The sequence below is a fragment of the Phyllostomus hastatus genome, unplaced genomic scaffold (genome assembly GCF_019186645.2).
Source record: "Phyllostomus hastatus isolate PE091 unplaced genomic scaffold, TTU_PhHast_1.1 phas_contig_150, whole genome shotgun sequence".
NCBI lineage: Eukaryota > Metazoa > Chordata > Mammalia > Chiroptera > Phyllostomidae > Phyllostomus > Phyllostomus hastatus.
This window is the reverse complement of record NW_025333611.1, coordinates 2,484,370-2,502,593: the sequence shown is the minus strand read 5'-3', so window position 1 is coordinate 2,502,593 and position 18,224 is coordinate 2,484,370. Positions and strand designations below refer to the sequence as shown.

The 18,224-nt window shown below is 58.2% G+C and overlaps 1 protein-coding gene across 1 annotated transcript; it reads left to right on the top strand.

Annotated features, from left to right (window-relative positions):
- Window positions 1-11,707: 11,707 nt before the first annotated feature.
- Window positions 11,708-12,676, top strand: LOC123807867 (olfactory receptor 10AC1-like). The gene has a single exon (XM_045821945.1). The coding sequence runs from the start codon at window positions 11,708-11,710 to the stop codon at window positions 12,674-12,676; it is 969 nt and encodes a 322-aa protein (XP_045677901.1).
- The last annotated feature ends 5,548 nt before the right edge of the window (window positions 12,677-18,224 follow it).

Genomic DNA, 18,224 nt, shown 5'->3' with positions numbered 1-18,224 from the left:
TTAATATATCAGCAGTGAACATAGAAAATGAAAAATTCAGAAGCAATGTCTCTTATAATAGCATCAAAAATCCTCAAGTGCCTCGGGAAAAACTTAACCGTATTTTCAAATTAAAAAAGAAACAATTATTAAACATGTTTAGTTTGTGGATTCCAGCACAATTCTTTAAAAGACGTCAGTTTTCCTCAAATTCGTATATTCAAGACAATATTAAGGTCCTTATGAACTTTAGCTCATTCTAAAACCAGCGTGAAAATTCAAACGGCTGGCAGTAGTCAAGGCCGTCTGCTAGGACAGGCAGGGGAAGGGGACTTGCATGTACACACGTCCAGGCCTGTTACGAAGTTACGGGGGTGGGACACCGGCGTGGAGGTGAACCAGGGCGGGCAGAGGGTGCGTCCAGAAACACCCATCCGTGACGCCTTCAGTTGGCGGTGAGGATGACAACGCAGTGTAACCTGGGAAACATGTTCTTTCCCATAAACGCTCTGTCCGTTATATTCCATGATTTAACAGAAGAGATGAAATGCAGATCTAAATATGACATGAAAAATAATAAAGCTATTAGAAGAAAACGTAGACTGTCGCCTTACAGTACACAAAGTTCTCTTGAGTCTCAAAAAGCACCGAACGATAAACTGAAACACATTCATTTCCGTTGACCAAGAAAGACACCATGAAGGAAGAGAGTAGGCAGGCCGCAGGGCGGAGAAGGACGTGCGGGTCACCCCATGCCTGGAGACCTGAGTGCAGGGGCGGGTGGTGAGCGTCTGGGCTGCGTGCCCGGGCGGCCTCTGTCACAGCCGCCCAGCTCTGCCGCTGCCGGGCGGGCCCCCTGTGCCCCGTGCAGGACGAGCGAGCAGGTGCGCGCGGCCGCGTCCCAGCAGAACCTCACCAACAGGGGGCAGTCTCGACTGACCACGGCTGCCGATCTCCTGATCGAAAGCAAAAAAAAAAGAGCACATCCACGAATCAACAAAATTAGAAAACGGTTCAAAGACGTGGACACCCACTTCACCAGAGAGGATATTCGGATGGCCCACAAGCACGAAAAGATAGGTTCATTTTATCAGTAATCAAGAAAAATGCAATTTTTTAAAGTGCCATGTGGTACTACCACCCACCCGCCGAGATGGTTAGAATGAAAAGCACTGAAAAGCATCAAGTTTCGGCAGGAAACGTGCTGCAGCCGGTGCCGCCCACAGGACCCCCTGGGGAAGCCAGGGGCACGCGCTTTCAGCCAGACCCAGCGGAGACGCTCGTCCGTCCGTGCCCAGCACAGGAGCGTGTCCTGGGATGTGCGTGTAAGACGCGGAGACCAGAGCCGTCCGCAGGCGCGCACGCAGCGGCGCGTTTCTGCCGAGAACACCGGAGCGAGGGGGCCGGGCCGGCGGTCACACCGCTCGACCTCGCAGACCGCAGACCGTGCCGAGCGGAGAGTCCAGGCCGAAGTGAACATCGTGCGTGATAAGAACACGCAGAACGTGTCTACGCGGTCAGAAGTCAGGATGGCGGTCAGCCTCGGCAGAGGCTGGGGAGGGGGGCCCACCGGTGCCGGTGACAGGCTGTTTGAAATCCGGGTGCCCAGTATGTGGGTGTGCTGTGCGCGCGAGGGGTGTGCGTCCCGCGTGTGTTACTCTTCCATAAAAAGTCGTTGAAATCACGAACGTCTGCCGTTTTGTTGCTCAGCGCTCTTGCCGCCGTTTCCTGCGTGGGTACGGGCCTGCTGCGGAACAGAGTTCGGCGGTAGAGTTTGCGTAATTCCGTGCAGGAAATACCCTAGTAGTTCTACTACTAGACTTCTTGAAACTACTGAGATTTCCTGCCCTGCGACGGGAAAGCTTGATTCCTGTAACGTGTATTTTAAGTGAAACACCTGAAATCCCCGCGCCGTTACGGATTTGGTCGCCCCACCCTTTGCGTGTGTGAGTGGGTCTGAACTGCCTCTTCAATAAAACTGACGTGTGCGAACGTTTCGCATTTTCTCGAGTTCACGTGTCTGAGTTCCGGGGGCCACGTTCCCCTGTCGCAGAGGTGACCTTTCTTTGAGGCACATAAGTACGACGGTGAGTTTGATCTCATGGAAAAGCATATTTAAGAGTTTCCAGGTGATCTTCGAGGCACAGGTGACAGCGCAACCGGAGCGACGGGGCCCGTTAACTGAGACTTCGCGCCGGAACCAATGAAGCCCTTCACGGGGCGTGGGCTCGGCCGCGGGGACGGCGCGGACTGAGCGCGCTGGGCCGTGTCCACCTTCTCGTGCTCCACCGCGCGGGGAAGTGTGCGCGGGTCGCCTGGGCCGGCGGACGTGGGGACCCGAGCGTGAGGTGCCCCACTCCATCCCCACAGTTGCCACTGCTCGGCGTGGGGCCCGTGAACTTTCCACACCGCCCTCTCAAGCCTGTGGGGTCCGAAGACAGGGCCAGGCGCCCTGACGCCCGCGGACGGAAGCTCGCGCACTGTTCCTGTTCCATCCCGAGTCGTGCCCGGGGGCCCGCCCGGCGTCCGTCCGGCCCGGGCCTTGGCAGAGGGAGCCGAACAGGGGGGCGCCGGCGGGGCTGCGCAACCCCGCCCCCGGGGACCCCCACGCGCAGGGCTTCGGATGCCCGCGGCTCCACCCCGGCTGGGGGCGGGTCTCCGGGGACTCGCTCCACAAACAGGCGGCTCCGGCTTGGGGGCGCAGCCTGCAGTGGCGGGGACAGGTCCAGGGGGCGGTGGGTCCTGACTCCGGGGCTGCGGTTGGAGGGTGGGGGCGTGGCTGTGCCCTGGAATGAGGGGGCGGGGGGAGCGGTGGTGGGCGTGGTTACGGTGGGCGTGGTTACGGTGGGCGTGGCTCGGAGTGGGCGTGGCCTGAGCGCGAGCCTGCGTCCCGAGCTCCAGGGGCAGCTCCCCCCGCAAGCAACTGTATCCAACAGTCCCGGAGGAGCCCGAGGCCGGCGACGGCGCTGTGGCAGGCGAAGTGTGACTGAGGCCTGAGCGTGAGGGCCGGGCCCCTGGGGCGACGGGCCCAGAACGCGGGAGGCGGCGGAGGGGTCGAGGACGGGGTGGGCAGGTTGGCAGGCGGTGTCGGGGCAAAGCGCGGGGCCTCCGACCGCCCACCTGTCCCCTCCGCCCCCTTCCCCAGCCCCGCCTGGCCATGTGGTGTCCACTGGTGCTGCTGCTGCTGCTGCTCTCTGTCACCCCCGTCCCCACCGCCACTGCCGCTCCCATCCCGAATGCCAAAACCGTGGACAGCCAGCTGAGCCTCCTGCAAGGTGGCGACCGCCTCGAACTGCGGGTCGAGTGGGGAAGGGAGGACGAAGACAGGAAGGAGGGACAGGGCCAGGCAGCGAGGGAGACCCGGGGAGGGGCAGATGGAGACGGAGATCACAGGGAGAGGCCCACGGGGCCGAGAGGGGCAGGCGCAGGGGAGAGCGGGCCGGGCCGGGGGCAGGGTCGAGGGCAGAACTCCGATAAGAAGCGGGCATGATATGGGGGTGCGGGCTGGTTGGGGCCTGGGGGTCAGTGGGTGGAGGGCCAAGAGGGAGAGAAAGGGACACAGGGAAGGCCATCCGACCCTCAGCCCACCCCCTGCGCGCCCCCGGGACCTGCTGCGGATCACGGGGGCCGCCCCTCTGCCCCGCGGGCTCCAGCGCCTCTGCAGGGGCCCCGGCTGGGGGGCAGCGCCCCTCCTGGCCGGCAGCGGGAGCGCCTCCTGGAGCCCATCTTGTTCTTCCCCAGGCGCCCCGGCTGGAGAGCACGAAAAGCTGTGGGTGGCCAGAAACGCGGCCCCAAAGTGCAGCTCTCCTCTGAGGCCGTGAGGTGGCGGCGCAGCGGGGCACCCGGGAGTCGGGGACTGCGTCTCCGTGAGGAGCGTCCGCCCTCCGCGACAGGCTCCTCAAGGGGGCCCGCGAGCTGGGGGCCCCGGGGCGTCCCCTGCCCCACACAGCCCACCTCCCAGACCCACTCCGGTCCCTTCCCAGGCTCAGCCTCAGCCACGGTGGCTGGAGGTGCGCATCAGGGGCACTGGCAGGGGACAGACTTGTGTCCTCTCCAGCCTCCACCCCCAGCTGCACTTAGAAATAAAGTCCTTTCTTGCAGCCAGCTTGCCGCTTCCTTCCGAGACCTGCTCCCAACTGGAGAACGATTTGTCTGCTTTCGCCTAGTGCCGCTTCGAAGCTCCCCAGGCAGGCAGGTGCGCGCAATGCTTCCCCCAGAGCGCGGCTCACACCGAGCTCTCCAAAGAGGTTTCGTGGTGGAGAATTAGACCTGCGCGTAGTGGGTCCGCCATGAGCTGTCTGGAGGGACGCCCTCCCGAGGCGCCAGCCCCCCTTGAAATGCATGCTTAAGAGCAGTCATCACAAGAGGTCGTGAGGAAGGTCACCGAGCCAAAGCTTCCTGTCCAGGAGAAGCTGGTCTGCTCTCCTGGAGCTTGTTGTAACGACCTGAGAAAACGCCCCCCTCGTAGGGTCGTGCTCTGCCCTGGAGTGAGTCATTAGCAATGCGGGGCGGGGGGTGGGGGGGCACTCTTCGCTCTTCGGATCCACGGGATGGTGAGGTTTCCCTCTCTCCACGGATATTCCTGCGTGGGTGCCGTCTTTTGGGAGCTGAAGTCACCAGCAGGGAACAGAACTCTTCAAACTCCGTCTGAGCCCCGCCCCCTGAGCCCCACCGCCCTGAGCCCCGCCCCCTGAGCCCGCTGGTGCACAGCGACTTTTAGGTCACTGGCGTGCAGCCCTTCGGCGCAGTGGTGGCGTCAGCTACCTCTGTTGTGTTACTTTCCACCGAAGTGTTACAGTTTGCTACGCATGGCTCTCCTTCGACCACATCTGGGATGCGTGGTGCCCACTCATCTGAGAGGGAGGTGCTGGGGATCCGATTTCCCAAAAGGTTTTTCTCCACTGGGGGGTAAACTGGGGTCTGGAAAAATCCTATGCCACGTGCCCCCTTGTCTCCCATGGTTCACGTTTCCGGAAAGTGACTGTCGCATCCTTTGACCCCAGACACAAAAGGGAAGCTGATACAAGGTGCTAACAAACAAACCTTCCTTCGGGGAAGAAGGGAGGCTGCAGCGGGGCGAGGGGCTGAGGGGGATTTCTGGGGTTCTGGTGACGTTCTGTGTTTTTTTTTGCTTTGTGACATTTCATCCAGCTGTACCATTATTTTTGTGCACTTTTCTGTAAGTCTGCTATATGTCATTTTTTAAAGATTTTAAAATTTATTTTGAGAGGGAAGGGAGGGAGAAAGAGAGGGAAAGGAAACATCAATGTGTGGTTGCTTCTCACACCGCCCCCCCTCACTGTGGGCCTGGCCGGAAACCCAGGCATCGAACCAGCGACCCTTTGGTTCACAGGCTGGTACTCAATCCACTGAGCCACACCAGTTGAGGCTATATGTCATTTTTAATGTTTATTTCTTTAAATGATGTCTAGCATGTAAAAATAAAACTGGATTCCTACCCACATCATACAGGATAAATTGCATATGGATTAAACATTTAATGGGTAATAAAAATCAAACCACAAACATCTAAGAAGAAAACATAGGCAAGTATATTTTGATTTAAAGTATAGTCTTTCAAGGATGATGCACGACCTGGAAGCTACGAAAGCAAACATAAGTCTGACCACACGGGTATAAGAAAAAATTTTTCTCTGGGGCAAAAACCACTACAAACACCAGAGGGCAAATATCAAAGCAAGAAATTAAAAACAAGTGATAACCAATAAGAAATAGAGCTCAAGACACATAGAAAAAAAATGAGAACATGAATAATCAGTGCCAAAAGCACAAATATCTCTTAAAACTCTGAAAAGGTCAGTGTTACTCACAGAGAAGTACAAATTGAAGTCACACTGAGATGCCGCATTTCTGCTGAATCACTGATGTCCAAACAGGCTCTTCTCGCTGGCGAAGGTATGTGCAGTGAGACAGGTCCCCCCATGCACTCCAGATGGAAGCACAAGGCGCTGTGGTAGCTGTGGAGAGCAACATGTCAGTGACGAGTAACACACCAACATTTAAAAATGTGCAGACCCTTCGACCTACTAATTGCACACACACCAAATCACACGGGGACAGAGATGTTTATTGCAGAATTGAGAGTAGAAACCATCTCCATGTCCTTGAGCAGAGACTTTTTAAAAAAAATTTTCAGCTTGGAGGAAAACAGATTAGGGTTTTGTTTTGTTGTGTTGTTTTGTTTTTGTTTTTTAGAGAAGGGAAGGGAGAGAGAAAGAGAGGGAAACATCAATGCATGGTTGCCTCTTCCACACCCCCTACTGGGGACCTGGGCCATAACCCAGGCATGTGTCCTGACCGGGAATGGAACCAGCGACCCTTCGATTCGCAGACCGGTACTCAACCATTGAGCCACATCAGCCAGGGCTCAACAGACACTTTTAAATCAGTGATGGCACCGACACGTGATGGCACAGCATGCACCGTGATGAAGAAGGGAGATGCTCGTCCCTGTGCTGCGGCAGGGCGGGACAGGCGGGGCCCGCACCGCAGAGTCTGAAGCAGAGGCACACTGCCCGCTTAACAGCTGCATGACCCGGGGCAAGTCTGCCCCACTGCGAGCCTCTGCGGTGATAATAGCACCTACACAAAAGGGTTGTGGGGATTGAAGGGATCAATATATTCTGTCACCAAAGAACAGTGTCTGCTAGATAGTAAAGACGACATAAATGTTTGTTAAATAAACTAGAATAGGCCAGTATAGAATGATTTACACTGATGATTTGAGGCTGCTGCTAGTATTTTGCCCACTAAAATAGCTCATGGTGCCCTTGCTGGCGTAGCTCAGTGGATTGAGCTCGGGCTGTGAACCAAAGTGTCGCAGGTTCGATTTCCAGTCAGGGCACATGCCTGGCTTGCATGCCAAAACCCCCAGCAACCACACATTGATGTTTCTCTTTCTCTCTCTCTTTCTCCCTCCCTTCCCTCTCTAAAAATAAATAAATTAAATCTTTTAAAAAATGAAAATAACCTAAATATCCACCAACAGTAAATTCAGTAAATAAATATGGTATATCTATGCAATAGAACATTATTCAGCCATCGAAAAGAATGAAGCAAATCTATATGTGCAGATATAGTGTAATCTCAAGACACATTAAGCAAAAGCTCATAGCCCAGACGCACAGATGCTGTCCCGTCTGTACCTAGACTATCTCTAAGGGGGTGCGGACCCGAGAGGAGCTGCTGCCTCTGGGTGAGTGAGGAGCAGGGTTCTTGGGCAGACTACACTCCTCCACCCTTTTAATTGTGAACCAGGTGCTTCACATTTTTAAAAATAAATGAATACTTGAAATAGACAGGTAAAGAATGAATGCGTACAGTAGTGCATGGAGAATGAATATAATTCAATGTCAGGAGGCAATAGCAGGATACAAAGCCATATACTCTGCAATGCTGTCATTTTCTCCGCAAACGGGCAACAAGATCCCAAGAAGTCTTGTGTGTCGGGTTTTGTTCAGCACTTTTCAGTGTTTTCCAGCGATGATGGTGGTGGTGGTGGTGAAGGTGGTGATGGTGGTGGTGGTGGTGATGGTGGTGGTGATAATGGTGGTGGAGGTGGTGGTGGTGATGGTGATAGTGGTGGTGGTGGTAGTGATGGTGGTGGTGATGGTGGTGGTGGTGGTGATGGTGATGGTGGTGGTGGTGGTAGTGATGGTGGTGGTGATGATGGTGGTGGTGGTGATGGTGATGGTGGTGGTGGTGGTAGTGATGGTGGTGGTGATGATGGTGGTGGTGGTGATGATGAGAATGTCTACCCCCATCAACTACACCAGTCAGTCTATCCTGCGGTGTCCAGTGTTCTGGTCACCCCTTGGGTCAAACCTTGGGGACATGTGGAGAAAGCAGTAACTTTCCTCTCCCCAGGGAGCTGCCTCCCAACTTGCTGTGGGTGCTCACTGCCCTGGGCTCAAGTTTACCCCAAGCTCTTGCTGCAAACAATCTCTTCACCTCTACAGGGAGTTGGCCTCCTGGCCCCTTGGCCCCGAAGTTTCAGCATCTCCCAGGAGACCCCCGTTCAGGTGTCCCAAGGCCTCCCCCATCTCATCCCATCAGCGCCCAGCCTTCTGAGACCACGTGCTCCTCAGGGACCGCAGGTGGGGGAGGAGATCATTAACGAGGCCCCGGGGCTTTGGACCAAGGCAGACCCTTAAGTGGGCCCTGGGAAACTTATTAGGTAACCTCCCCGCTGAGGGCCCCGGGCCCTGAAGTGGGAGACCATGGGAGAAGAGGGGGGACGGCGTGGCGGAGTCGGTCTGCTCTCCGTTCTCTATAAAACGCTTCTACACTCTCCTCTCCCACCTGATTACTTTTGCCCGCAGAGGAGCTGACAGTCAGTGTGGGCCTTGAAGTGCGCGTAGACCTCCAGGTGCGGAAGGGGCCGTCTGCTGTGGGGACACGGGTGTGTGTGCAAGGTCAGGGAGAGCAGGGTGACGTGGCACCTCAGGTGGCCGTGTGGCCCTGGGGCGAATGGCAGGTGCGGCGGAGACGGTGAGGGTGGGGCCGGACAGGCACAGGCACAGCGTGTCGGCAGGGGGGTGGCTGGAGCCCGCACCCCTTCCAACCGCAACTCAGGGCCCCTCGTCCTCGCCCGCATTGGCTCTGTCCGGGTCTCGGGGCTTAGGGCTAGGACGGTGGGCAGTGGGCCCGGTGAACTGAGGAGCTAAGGAGGGAGTTGGGGCCGGAACTCGGGTCTGGCGGTCCTGAGTCCGGATGCCGCCTTTAAAGAACTTTCATATTCTGCTCTTTCTCCTCCAGGGACGCCACGGAAGGTGGCTCCTGCGGGGTCCGGTGCCAGGTCCTGAGCCCGGGGGTCCCTGATTCAGCAGCAGAGACCCGTGTTCGTCCCAGAGAGGGAATTCTGTGAGGAGGGAGCTTTAGGTCCAGGAGCCTGGGGCGCACGGGAGATTCTCTGTGTCTCCGTCTCTCTGTCTCTCTGAGGCATCGGAGACCCAAAGACAGAGGCGACTTGGGCAACATCACAGGCAGGACTAGGAACCAACCCTCCTGACGCAGCCCCCAGACTCCCCTGTTATCTGACGCCACCTAGAGCCCCACGACGAGGCAGGACGCGCCCCACAATGCACCGCACCCCCCGTCCCCCCAGTGCAAGTGGGCACTTTGCGCTGACACGCTGGTTTAACCGTAAGGAGCTGTTCTGCTCTGCACCCTGGTCACAGGTCCTTCTAAGACGCCGAGATCGGCGTCAGCCATGTCACACCTCGTCTGACGTCTCCCCCTGCCTGAGTCAGGGTTCTAAATGAAGCCCACGTCTCCCAGGTTCTCTGTGGGCTTTGGGAAACACCGAAGGATCTCTTGAAAAGAAATGGTCCGCTTTGGGGATAAACACGCAACCACAAACACAACTTTTGGTTGAACCGTAAAACACCAGAGCCGGAAGAAACCAGCCCTGGCAAAGACCCTGTGGCCCGACTCTGCTCTCTGACGGGCGAGGAGAGGGGCTCCGGTCCGTGCGCCCTGACCAGGGCTCCGTCACGCGGTCGGTGGCCGGGGGTGGCTGCGTGGCCACGACGCAGCGGCTGTGGGTCCAGGCTCTCTCAAAGTGACCTCGTGCCCTGCCAGCCTCCCGCAAGGAGAGGAACCGTCGGTTAAACACCAGCCTGGTCAGACAGTGTGATGGGCATCGGTGGGCGTCATTATGTCACGTAGGAAAGGCTTCGAAGCTGTGCTCCCACCGAGCCGGCTGCACTTGGATGGCCAGGTGCAGAGATGTAGACAACTCCCGTAGGTTTGGGGGCACAGGGCGCTGACCCTGAGGCTGGCTGACTACGTGCACCCCACCTGAGATGAATGGTCGGTGCTGAGGGGCGCATTAGGGGAGGAGCCAACGGAGGTTAGGGGCAGCGGGCCTTCGTAAAGGGTGAGCCCTCTCACTCTGGGGTCCCAGGGCCGGAAAACCGGGACACCACGGGGACACTTAGAGGAGGTGTACATCTGGGGGGAAATGAGGACTGAGTGACGAATTCCTTCGCTTACAGTAGCTCAGCAAACAACAAAGGGGACCCACACCTTTGTTTCCAGGGGACTGAGTTTAGTGGCGTTGCCACGACAACCATGGAAGGACGGGAGGTCACCAAACCTGCCCGGGGCACGGGAGTGTGCTCCCGGAATGCAGCCCGTGAGTTCAGCCTTGGAGGAGGAACGGAACTTTCCCAGCTTCCCCAGGTGACGTGGGGACGCTGGGGCGGGGGGGTCTCAGGAAATGGGGACAGGGTGTGGTGGGGCCCCCACCCCCACTCCCACTCCCACTCAGGCTGCGGTGCAAACGCTGCAGGAGACGAAGCGGGAAGTCAGGCGTGAAGGGCTGAGGGGCCGTGGCTGCTGCGCTTAGGACTCTGGGCTTTGCCCTAGAGGTTGAGGAGGGGCCGTGCAGCTCAGACCTGGTGCCCTGGTGTCCGTCGCTCAGAGGCACCCTTCCAGTCGGTGCCATGAAAAGTGACCGAAAGGAGCGGCTGGAGGCGGGGCACCCGGTGGAATCTGGGGTAACTCGATGCAGAAAAGAGAGAACAGAACAGTCGTGAGGGGAAAGAGGACCCGCTGCAAGTGCGGGGTGTTTCCGCGGCGGTGGCGCCCGTGGCGCCTGAGGGCGGGTGCAGAACTTCAAGTTCACCTGCAGGGGCGTCCTGGTCCCCACGTGGCCCTGACCAGCTCCGTCCACAGGGGCCGGGGGAGCTGGGATTGGAATAACGTGTCCAGTGGGGGACAGGCAGAATCGGAAGTGATGGTGGGACACGTGGGGGGAAACCTCGGGGTCTGCAGCCAGGGGGAGGACGGGTGTTCAGATTTAGGGTCTGTCCTCGGAGCTTCAGCCGCGGGGGTCGTTTTGTGTGAGGGGCCAGGAAGGCTGCCTGTCATCGTAACACGGAGCAGGGCGGGCCGTCTCCCCTGGTCGTTTCCCTGTGACTGAGTCGGAGAGGAACGACAGGCCCGGGAGGCGTCTGTCCCGAGTCCAGCAAAGGGGAGGAGGTGGAGGATAGAAGTAAACCAGGAGGCAAGGTCCAGAGCAGGAGGAGGGGAGCACACCGGGTCTATTAGCAAAGAGCCCGGAGGTGCCCGCCCCCCCGCCGCCCTAGTCCCCCCAGGAGTGGCTGTGCAGGGAGAGGTGGGGGCGCGGGTGGGGCTCTGTGCCTGGAGCCTCTCCGGCGCTCAGGCTCCTCCATCGCTGTGGCCGTCTGCAGGAGTGACCGGCCCCACCGCTCAGAGCCGGCCCACGCAGGAAGGAGGCTGTCGGGAGGAAATCGGGGTCCCTCCCGCCGCTTTCTCATCTCATCGCTGTGGGCTGGGACGCAGACCACCTGGCTCCGTAGGTACAGGTGAAGTGGGGTTTAGAGCACGGGAAGGCACTGGAGGGGGGCGGACAGGTGTACTGAAGACCCCTGAGCCCCGGGAGGCGTGCAGGGCCGGGGGGGGGGGGCAGAGGGAGAGCAAACAGCTGCTCTGCACGCCTGAACCCCTGGTGGGCGGCGGCTGTGGGAGGTGAGGGCGGACAGTACTGCATTTCAGAGAAGACCCTGAGTCCCTGGGAGGGGGCAGAGGGTGTGAGGGGCAAGGGGTGGCCCCTGGAAGGCTGGGCAGAGGGTTCCGAGCCCAGGAGAGGCCGAGGACGCACACTTCCCGGGAGGGTGGGTCACCCTGACCGTCCCCCCCCTCCCCCCAACGGCGCTCGTGCCCTCCCCCAGGGGCCGACATGAGCCATAGCTCGAACTGGACAGCCCCGCAGGAGTTCGTCATCCTTGGCTTCTCCGGGTGGCCCCAGTGGCTCCGGGTGCTGCTCTTTGCCCTCCTCCTGCCACTCTACCTGGCGACCCTGGCGGGAAACCTGGTAATCCTGGGCCTGGCGGTGGTGGACGCCGCCCTGCACACGCCCATGTACTTCTTCCTGGGGGCCCTGTCTGCCGTGGAGGCGGCTTACACGCTGGTGCTCACTCCGCGCATGCTGGCTGGCTTCCTCCTGCCTCCTGGCGGCCAGGCGGTGGCCCCCTCTACCTGTGCCGCCCAGATGGGCCTCTTTGTGGCGCTGGGTGGCTCCGAGTGCCTGCTGCTGGCTGCCATGGCCCTGGACCGCTACCTGGCCATCTGCCGCCCCCTCTACTACCCTCAGCTCATGACCCCGGGGCTCTGCTGGCGCCTTTTGGTTTCCTGCTGTGCTGGAGGCTCCGTCCTGGCCGCGGGCCTCACCACGGCCATCTTCCAGCTGTCCTTCTGCAGCGGCATGGTCAACCACGTCTTCTGCGACCTGCCAGCCGTGCTGGTATTGGCCTGCGGGAGCCGCGACCTTCAGGAGCACGTCCTGCTGGCAGCCTGCCTGCTGCTGCTGGTGCTGCCCCTGGCCCTGATCCTGCTCTCCTACACCCGGGTGCTGGTGGTCATTCTGGGCGTGGGCGGGGCCGCCGGCCGCCGGAAAGCCTTCAACACAGTGGCGTCGCATCTCACTGTGGCCGTGCTGCACTACGGCTGCGCCACGGTCATGTACGCCCGGCCCCTGCGCAGCCGCAACCTGGAGGAGGACAAGCTGGCGTCCCTCATCTACATCAACCTCACACCACTGCTGTACCCGGCCATCTACACGCTGCGCAACCGGGACGTGCAGGGCGCGCTGCAGCGCGTGCTCAGCCCCGGGACGCGGGGGACCGCCCACCAGGCTGGGGTCGCCTAATGCTGGACGCCAGGGGGCGTCTGTTCTGAATCTCCCTCACTGATTGACGGAGACCTCGCCGTCCCAGAGCCACCGATGGCTCCGCATGCCGCCGGGACAGAACCTGGAAAGCGTTTGTGGACCTTTGGAACTGGATGGGCCCGGCTCGGGGAGGGCCTCTGTGCAATGTAGGATGGTTAGCAGCATCGCTGTCTCTGCCCACTAGGTGGCAGTAGCACACACCACTCCCATGCTGGGACCGGCAAAAATGTCATCAGACATTATTGCCCAGTGTCCTCTGGGGGGCGGAATCACCGCCGGTTAGGAACCTCTGCTCCAAACTCGAGCCACAAAGTATCTTTTGAAGAGAAATGAGTGCTAATGCACAAGGAGTTTATAAGAGACAAAAACTTGAACACAATCCAAATGCTCATGGCCGTGATAGAGGCAAACAACGCACCGCATAGTCATGCGGCGGAATAAGACACGGCAACGAGAAAGACCGGCCTGCTGTTACCGGCCGAAAATAAGCGCAACAGAGACTCAATACGGAGCACAAGAGGATGGAGAGTGCATGCCGTACGCTTCCGCTGAAACACAGGCCAACATCAGCCCTGGCTGGTGCGCCTCACTGGATGGAGCGCCAGCCTGGGAACCGAAAGGTACGCAGTTGGATTCCCAGTCCGGGCACACGCCTGGGTTGCGGGCCAGGTCCCCAGTAGGGGGCGCCCGAGAAGCAACCACATATTGATGTTTCTCCCCTCTTTCTCCCTCCCTTCCCTTCTCTCTAAAAATAAAATAAAATTTAAAAAGCGAACATCATACTCATCTCAGCGGGTGTCCTGAGGGTGGTTCCCTGGGGAAGGACTGGACTGCAGGGGGCGCAGGGAGATTCCTTGCGCACTGGAAATGTTCTGTGTCTCGATTTGGGTGGCGCTTACACGGGTTTAGAGGTGTGCAAAACTTGTCCCCCCCCCCCCCCGCACCCTTGACTTTGGACTTCCCAGTCTCCAGAACCATGAGAAATGAATTTCTGTTCTTTTGTAAGCTGCTCAGTCTGGTATTTTGATACGGCAGCCCGAACAGGCTAAGACAGTACCTTTCCTTCCTCCTCTCAGTGACCGTCGTCACACGAAAAATATAATTTAAACACCTGCTCTCCATCCCACTCACCTAACCCCCCACCACCCACCCCACCCCACACAGTTAGATTGCAAGCTCTATAAAGCCAGATCTCGAACCCTATTCTTATATGTCAAGATCAATGACCTTGGCAGTTCTTACTAAATAGCTGACAGAGGAACACACCACGGACAAGCTCTGGGTGGTTTAGGGGCCACAGGGCCGGGGCACAGCTCAAGTCCTGCCAAGGGGAAGGATCTAGGAGATTGCATCCTCCCTTGGTCCCCTGGTCTGTCCCTCGGGGCATCAGAGCCAGCTGTGAGAGCCCGCCTTCCCAATGCACAGAGCCTCGGCAGCAACAGGGGGGTAGCCTGGCATAACAACCGTGCTTAGAAAACTTGAGAGCCCTGACTGTACCCCAAGGCCAGGGTCCCGGATTCCAGGGGAGGGAGCTGTTCTGAGAAATACACCCTGAAGGGTCCCTTCAGGAACGCAGTCTTGGAGGCAGACTCAGGGCTGGCAGATGCTGCCCCCCCCCCCGACCTGTTGGTGGGAGCAACCGCGCCCGTAAAGGCTGACTTGGAGCGGGTGGGGGAAGGGGGGCGTGTATCTGGGCAGGCAACACTGTGCACCCTGGGTGCCCGGGAAGTGTCATGACAGGTGGCCTCCGACCATCTCTCCAGGCCGTCTCCATCCTCACCTCCTGCTGCTTCCTGAAGCTCTTGTGACCACGCGCTAGACACCCCCACCTCCTCCCCAAATCTGCTCCTCAGGACAGGCTTAGGGATGCCGGGCCCTCTGTGGTGCAGCGGCCCACCCGCTAACTGGTTCCGGTGCACTTCCTGAGTCCTTGCGGGCCTGAGGGGTCCACCGGCAACACAGTATCGGGGCTGAACGCCTCGGAGTAACCGCCACCACCCACGAGGCCTTGTGTAAGTGACTAGCCGGCAGGGGGCCCCCTCGGGCGAGCAGTCTGGATACTTGCCCAAAGGCAGCTGTGGTTGTTTTGGAGTGAGAGGTTGTTTACCTTTTCAGCTAAAGTGGGGTAGGGGCTCAGCCTCCCGGCCCTGGGTCCTGGTGTGCTTTTAAAGGGCCATGCGTTTGGGTCTTTAGAAATATCGCTAAAGGCTGCACTTCTGCGGCTCAGAGCCAGCGCAAGGTGAGCATGAAACCGTCCCAACAGCCAGTCCACCCCATTCTCCTCCCTCCCTCCCGCTGCTCACAGCCTCGTTTGTTTTTGTCTTCCACTTGTTTCTTTGTTTTTTTTCTTTATTTTGGGGGTCTCTTCTTTTTTCCTTTTCTGTATTTTTATTTTTTCTTTTTTTATTTTTCTTATGTACCAAACCTTTTCAAGTGTTTTGTGTATTGAGATGCACAAAGTTTCAGTTCAGTTTCTTTTTTCTTTATTCAGCGATAGCGGACACAGGACGTTATATCAGGATTAGGCGTACAAGGTCATGACCCCACATTTGCATACATTGGAAAGTGATCGCCACAGGAAGTCTCGTTATCTGTCACCTCACAGTCCCAACTTGCTTTCCCTGTGAAAAGAACTTTTAAGGCCCTCTCTCTCAGCACCTTTCAAATATACAATTCAGTTCGGAGTTTCTGTATCAAACTGGACTACCCCGCACCGACTTGGCCTTATGGATTGCCACCAGAAAGATCTGTGGCGGACCTCCCTGGGGGCTGGACTTGCAGGTGGCCCCTTGCCTCTCCAGGGTGTCCCCATTGCCCACTCCAGCATGGGGGTCGCCCTCTGCTGCGCAATGTCGGTGGGACCCCTGCGGTGGCCCCCCAGACCCGGCGACAGCAGAGGTCCAGCCAGCACTTTGTCACGTGGGTGCACCAGGCGCTGGGCAGCGCCCAGGCTGCTCCACGGGCTCTTGACAGGTGGCCCGGCACCAGGCACTCGGGCTGTTTGCATCGGAACATTAGCTTGTGCTACCATGCGCCAGGGGTGCGGCCCAGAACGTCCCCCTCATCAGGGGACGAGGTGGGTCACAGTGCGCAGCACCGGAGAGCCGGCTCCACAGGCGCACTAGCGTTTGCCAGGAACCACGTGTTCCCGGCAATGGCGCCCCCTACCGTCCGGTTAGACTCAGCGTCCCCGTGCCGCCCCGTCTCCCTGTTCTCCCTCTCGGGGCAATGCCTGGCATTTTCACCCGCTAACATACTTGGGCAGGGTTGCCGCTCCTGTATCCCAGCTATTAACTAACGCAGCGGGACCTCATGAAAATCGTGGCCAATTCTCCCAACAGTCGGCAGCTGGGGCGGCGCTGGCGGTGGGGAAGCGCACCTGAACTCGAACACCCTGTGGAGTGACGGGCACGCATTCGCCCTGCCGGGAGAGCAATGCTCCGAGGTCCAGGAGGACTCGGGTGCTTCTGTGGGAGCTGGCGCTTTGTGGTGGGCAGGCGGCCCGCAGGTGGTGCGACTCCCAGACAGCGCCGTCCACCTGGCGGAGCCCGTCAGCCAGCCGTTTGCAGCTAAAATGCTTCCCCTGAGGCCAGTTGCGGGCGGGGGGTCCCTTCCACTCTGTGTGTGAGGCCAGTTGTCAAGACTTGGTGAAATTAACGCAGGTGCTGCCGGGGTGCGGGAGGGGGAGCTGGTTCACCAGCAGACCGCAAGGGAAGCTGGGGCAGAGGGGTTTCTCACTCACAGGCTGGAGGAGATGCACAGCACGTCCACACGGGCCACTTGGGAAGGGCAAGGCAGAGTACAGACCTCAAAAGGTAGGCTGGGGGGCTTGTGGGGAGCACAAGCCTTTGCTAGGGCCCCTGGGTGGAGCGCTTCGGGGTTCCCTGGCTAGAGCCACAGAGGTCCATTCAAAGCAAGGGAGCCTGGTCTTCTTGGTACTTTCCACGGGGCTCCTAGCCAAGGGGTGCACGAGCCATTCGGGCGCTGGAAGCAGAGGAGACCGGTGGTCCCAAGGGCTGCAGGGAGCAGTAGCAGGGACTGAAACTGGCGAGTGACTGCGCGGCCGCCCTCCAGGTCGTGCACGTGCAGGGGGGGACTAGCGGCTGTTTGAGGCAGCCGGCCGGCCGGACAGTGGATCCGAGGCTGCCACTCCACAGGGTGACTTAGCCAAACGGTGGACAGGTGTGCACGTAGAGATGTGGGTTTGTCTTTATTCGTCCAGCTGGGCACTTACTCTGCTGCTCAACTCTGTGAGTGCCTGTCCTTTATCAAGTCTGAGCCGTTATCTCTTTGCCCGTTCACCTTTCTTCACGTTCTCGGTTTCGTCTTCCGGGAGCTCCTGTGGCTCTGGTCGTCCCAGTCTCGCTCGCCCGTGTGCTCGCATTCCCGTCCCTCTGTGCCGACTTGCTCGGCCTGTTTTCCCGTCTGTGCTCTCACTCCGGCTGAGGACGATCTACCGCTGGACACGTTCGTGGGGTATTTTAACTTTCAGGGACTCTGTTTTCCGTGTCTAGATGCTCCAGGGAGTTCTCTCCCAAATACATGCAGTTGTCTCGCTTGTATCTCGCCTTGCTCTCATAGGGTTTTAAGTTTCTGTCTTCAATCCTTTTTAAAGATAGTTATTTTAATAGAATTCTGTTTTTTCTAGTACCTAAAATACTTGGGATTCTTATTTTGTTAAAACGTCTGTTGACGTTCACGGTGGATTGGTTCCTCATGTTTTGTAATTCTGCATTACGGCCCTGGCTGGTGTAGCTCAGTGGATTGAGTGCGGGCTGCGAACCAAAGGGTCTCCGGTTCGAGTCCCAATCAGGGCGCATGCCTGGGTTGCAGGCCAGGTCTCCAGTAAGGGCTATACGAGAGGCAACCACACATTGATATCTCTCTCCCTCTCTTTCTCTTTCCCTTCCCCTCTCTCTAAAAATAAATAAATACAATCTTTTAAAAAAGTCTCTGCATTATGAACTCATTTTGAGTTCATGTGTCAGAAGCCTGACACACGTGGACTGAGTGTGTCTTCCTCCAAAATATTTTGTTTGCACTAATTACTCAAGTTACAAAAACAAACAAACAAAATATTTTGTTTGCTTCTCTAAATTGTCTCACAGGCCAGGACAAATTTCTATGTTTACTCCTCAGTTTTCCTACTGGGGACACGAACAGGCATCTTCAAGCTTCCTGTGCAAATGAGCAGACTTGTCTCCAGCTCCCCCCTCACTGCACGCACAGATTTTTGAAATCTCTGAGTTTATTTCAGCGCCGGCTCTCTGCCGCTGTGGCCCAAGGTCAAGCTCCTCATCCGCCCATAGCGCCTGACACCAGGTTTTGGGCAAACAAAATTCAACCCGCAGGGCAGTGCAGCACCGACTCACAAACTTGACCTGTGGCTGCCGGCTCCCTCTGCCCAGCGGGCCCCTGGAACGCCACCTGTTTTCATGCAGACTGAATGACGCATGGGAAAGGAGGTCAGTGGTGAAACGGTTCCCCGGAACCGTGGACGGCCAGCCAGCCCACCACACTGCGGGAG

Excerpts from the sequence above, each read along its gene's own strand:
- LOC123807867 (XM_045821945.1), top strand. The coding sequence starts at position 11,708 with ATGAGCCATAGCTCGAACTGGACAGCCCCGCAGGAGTTCGTCATCCTT.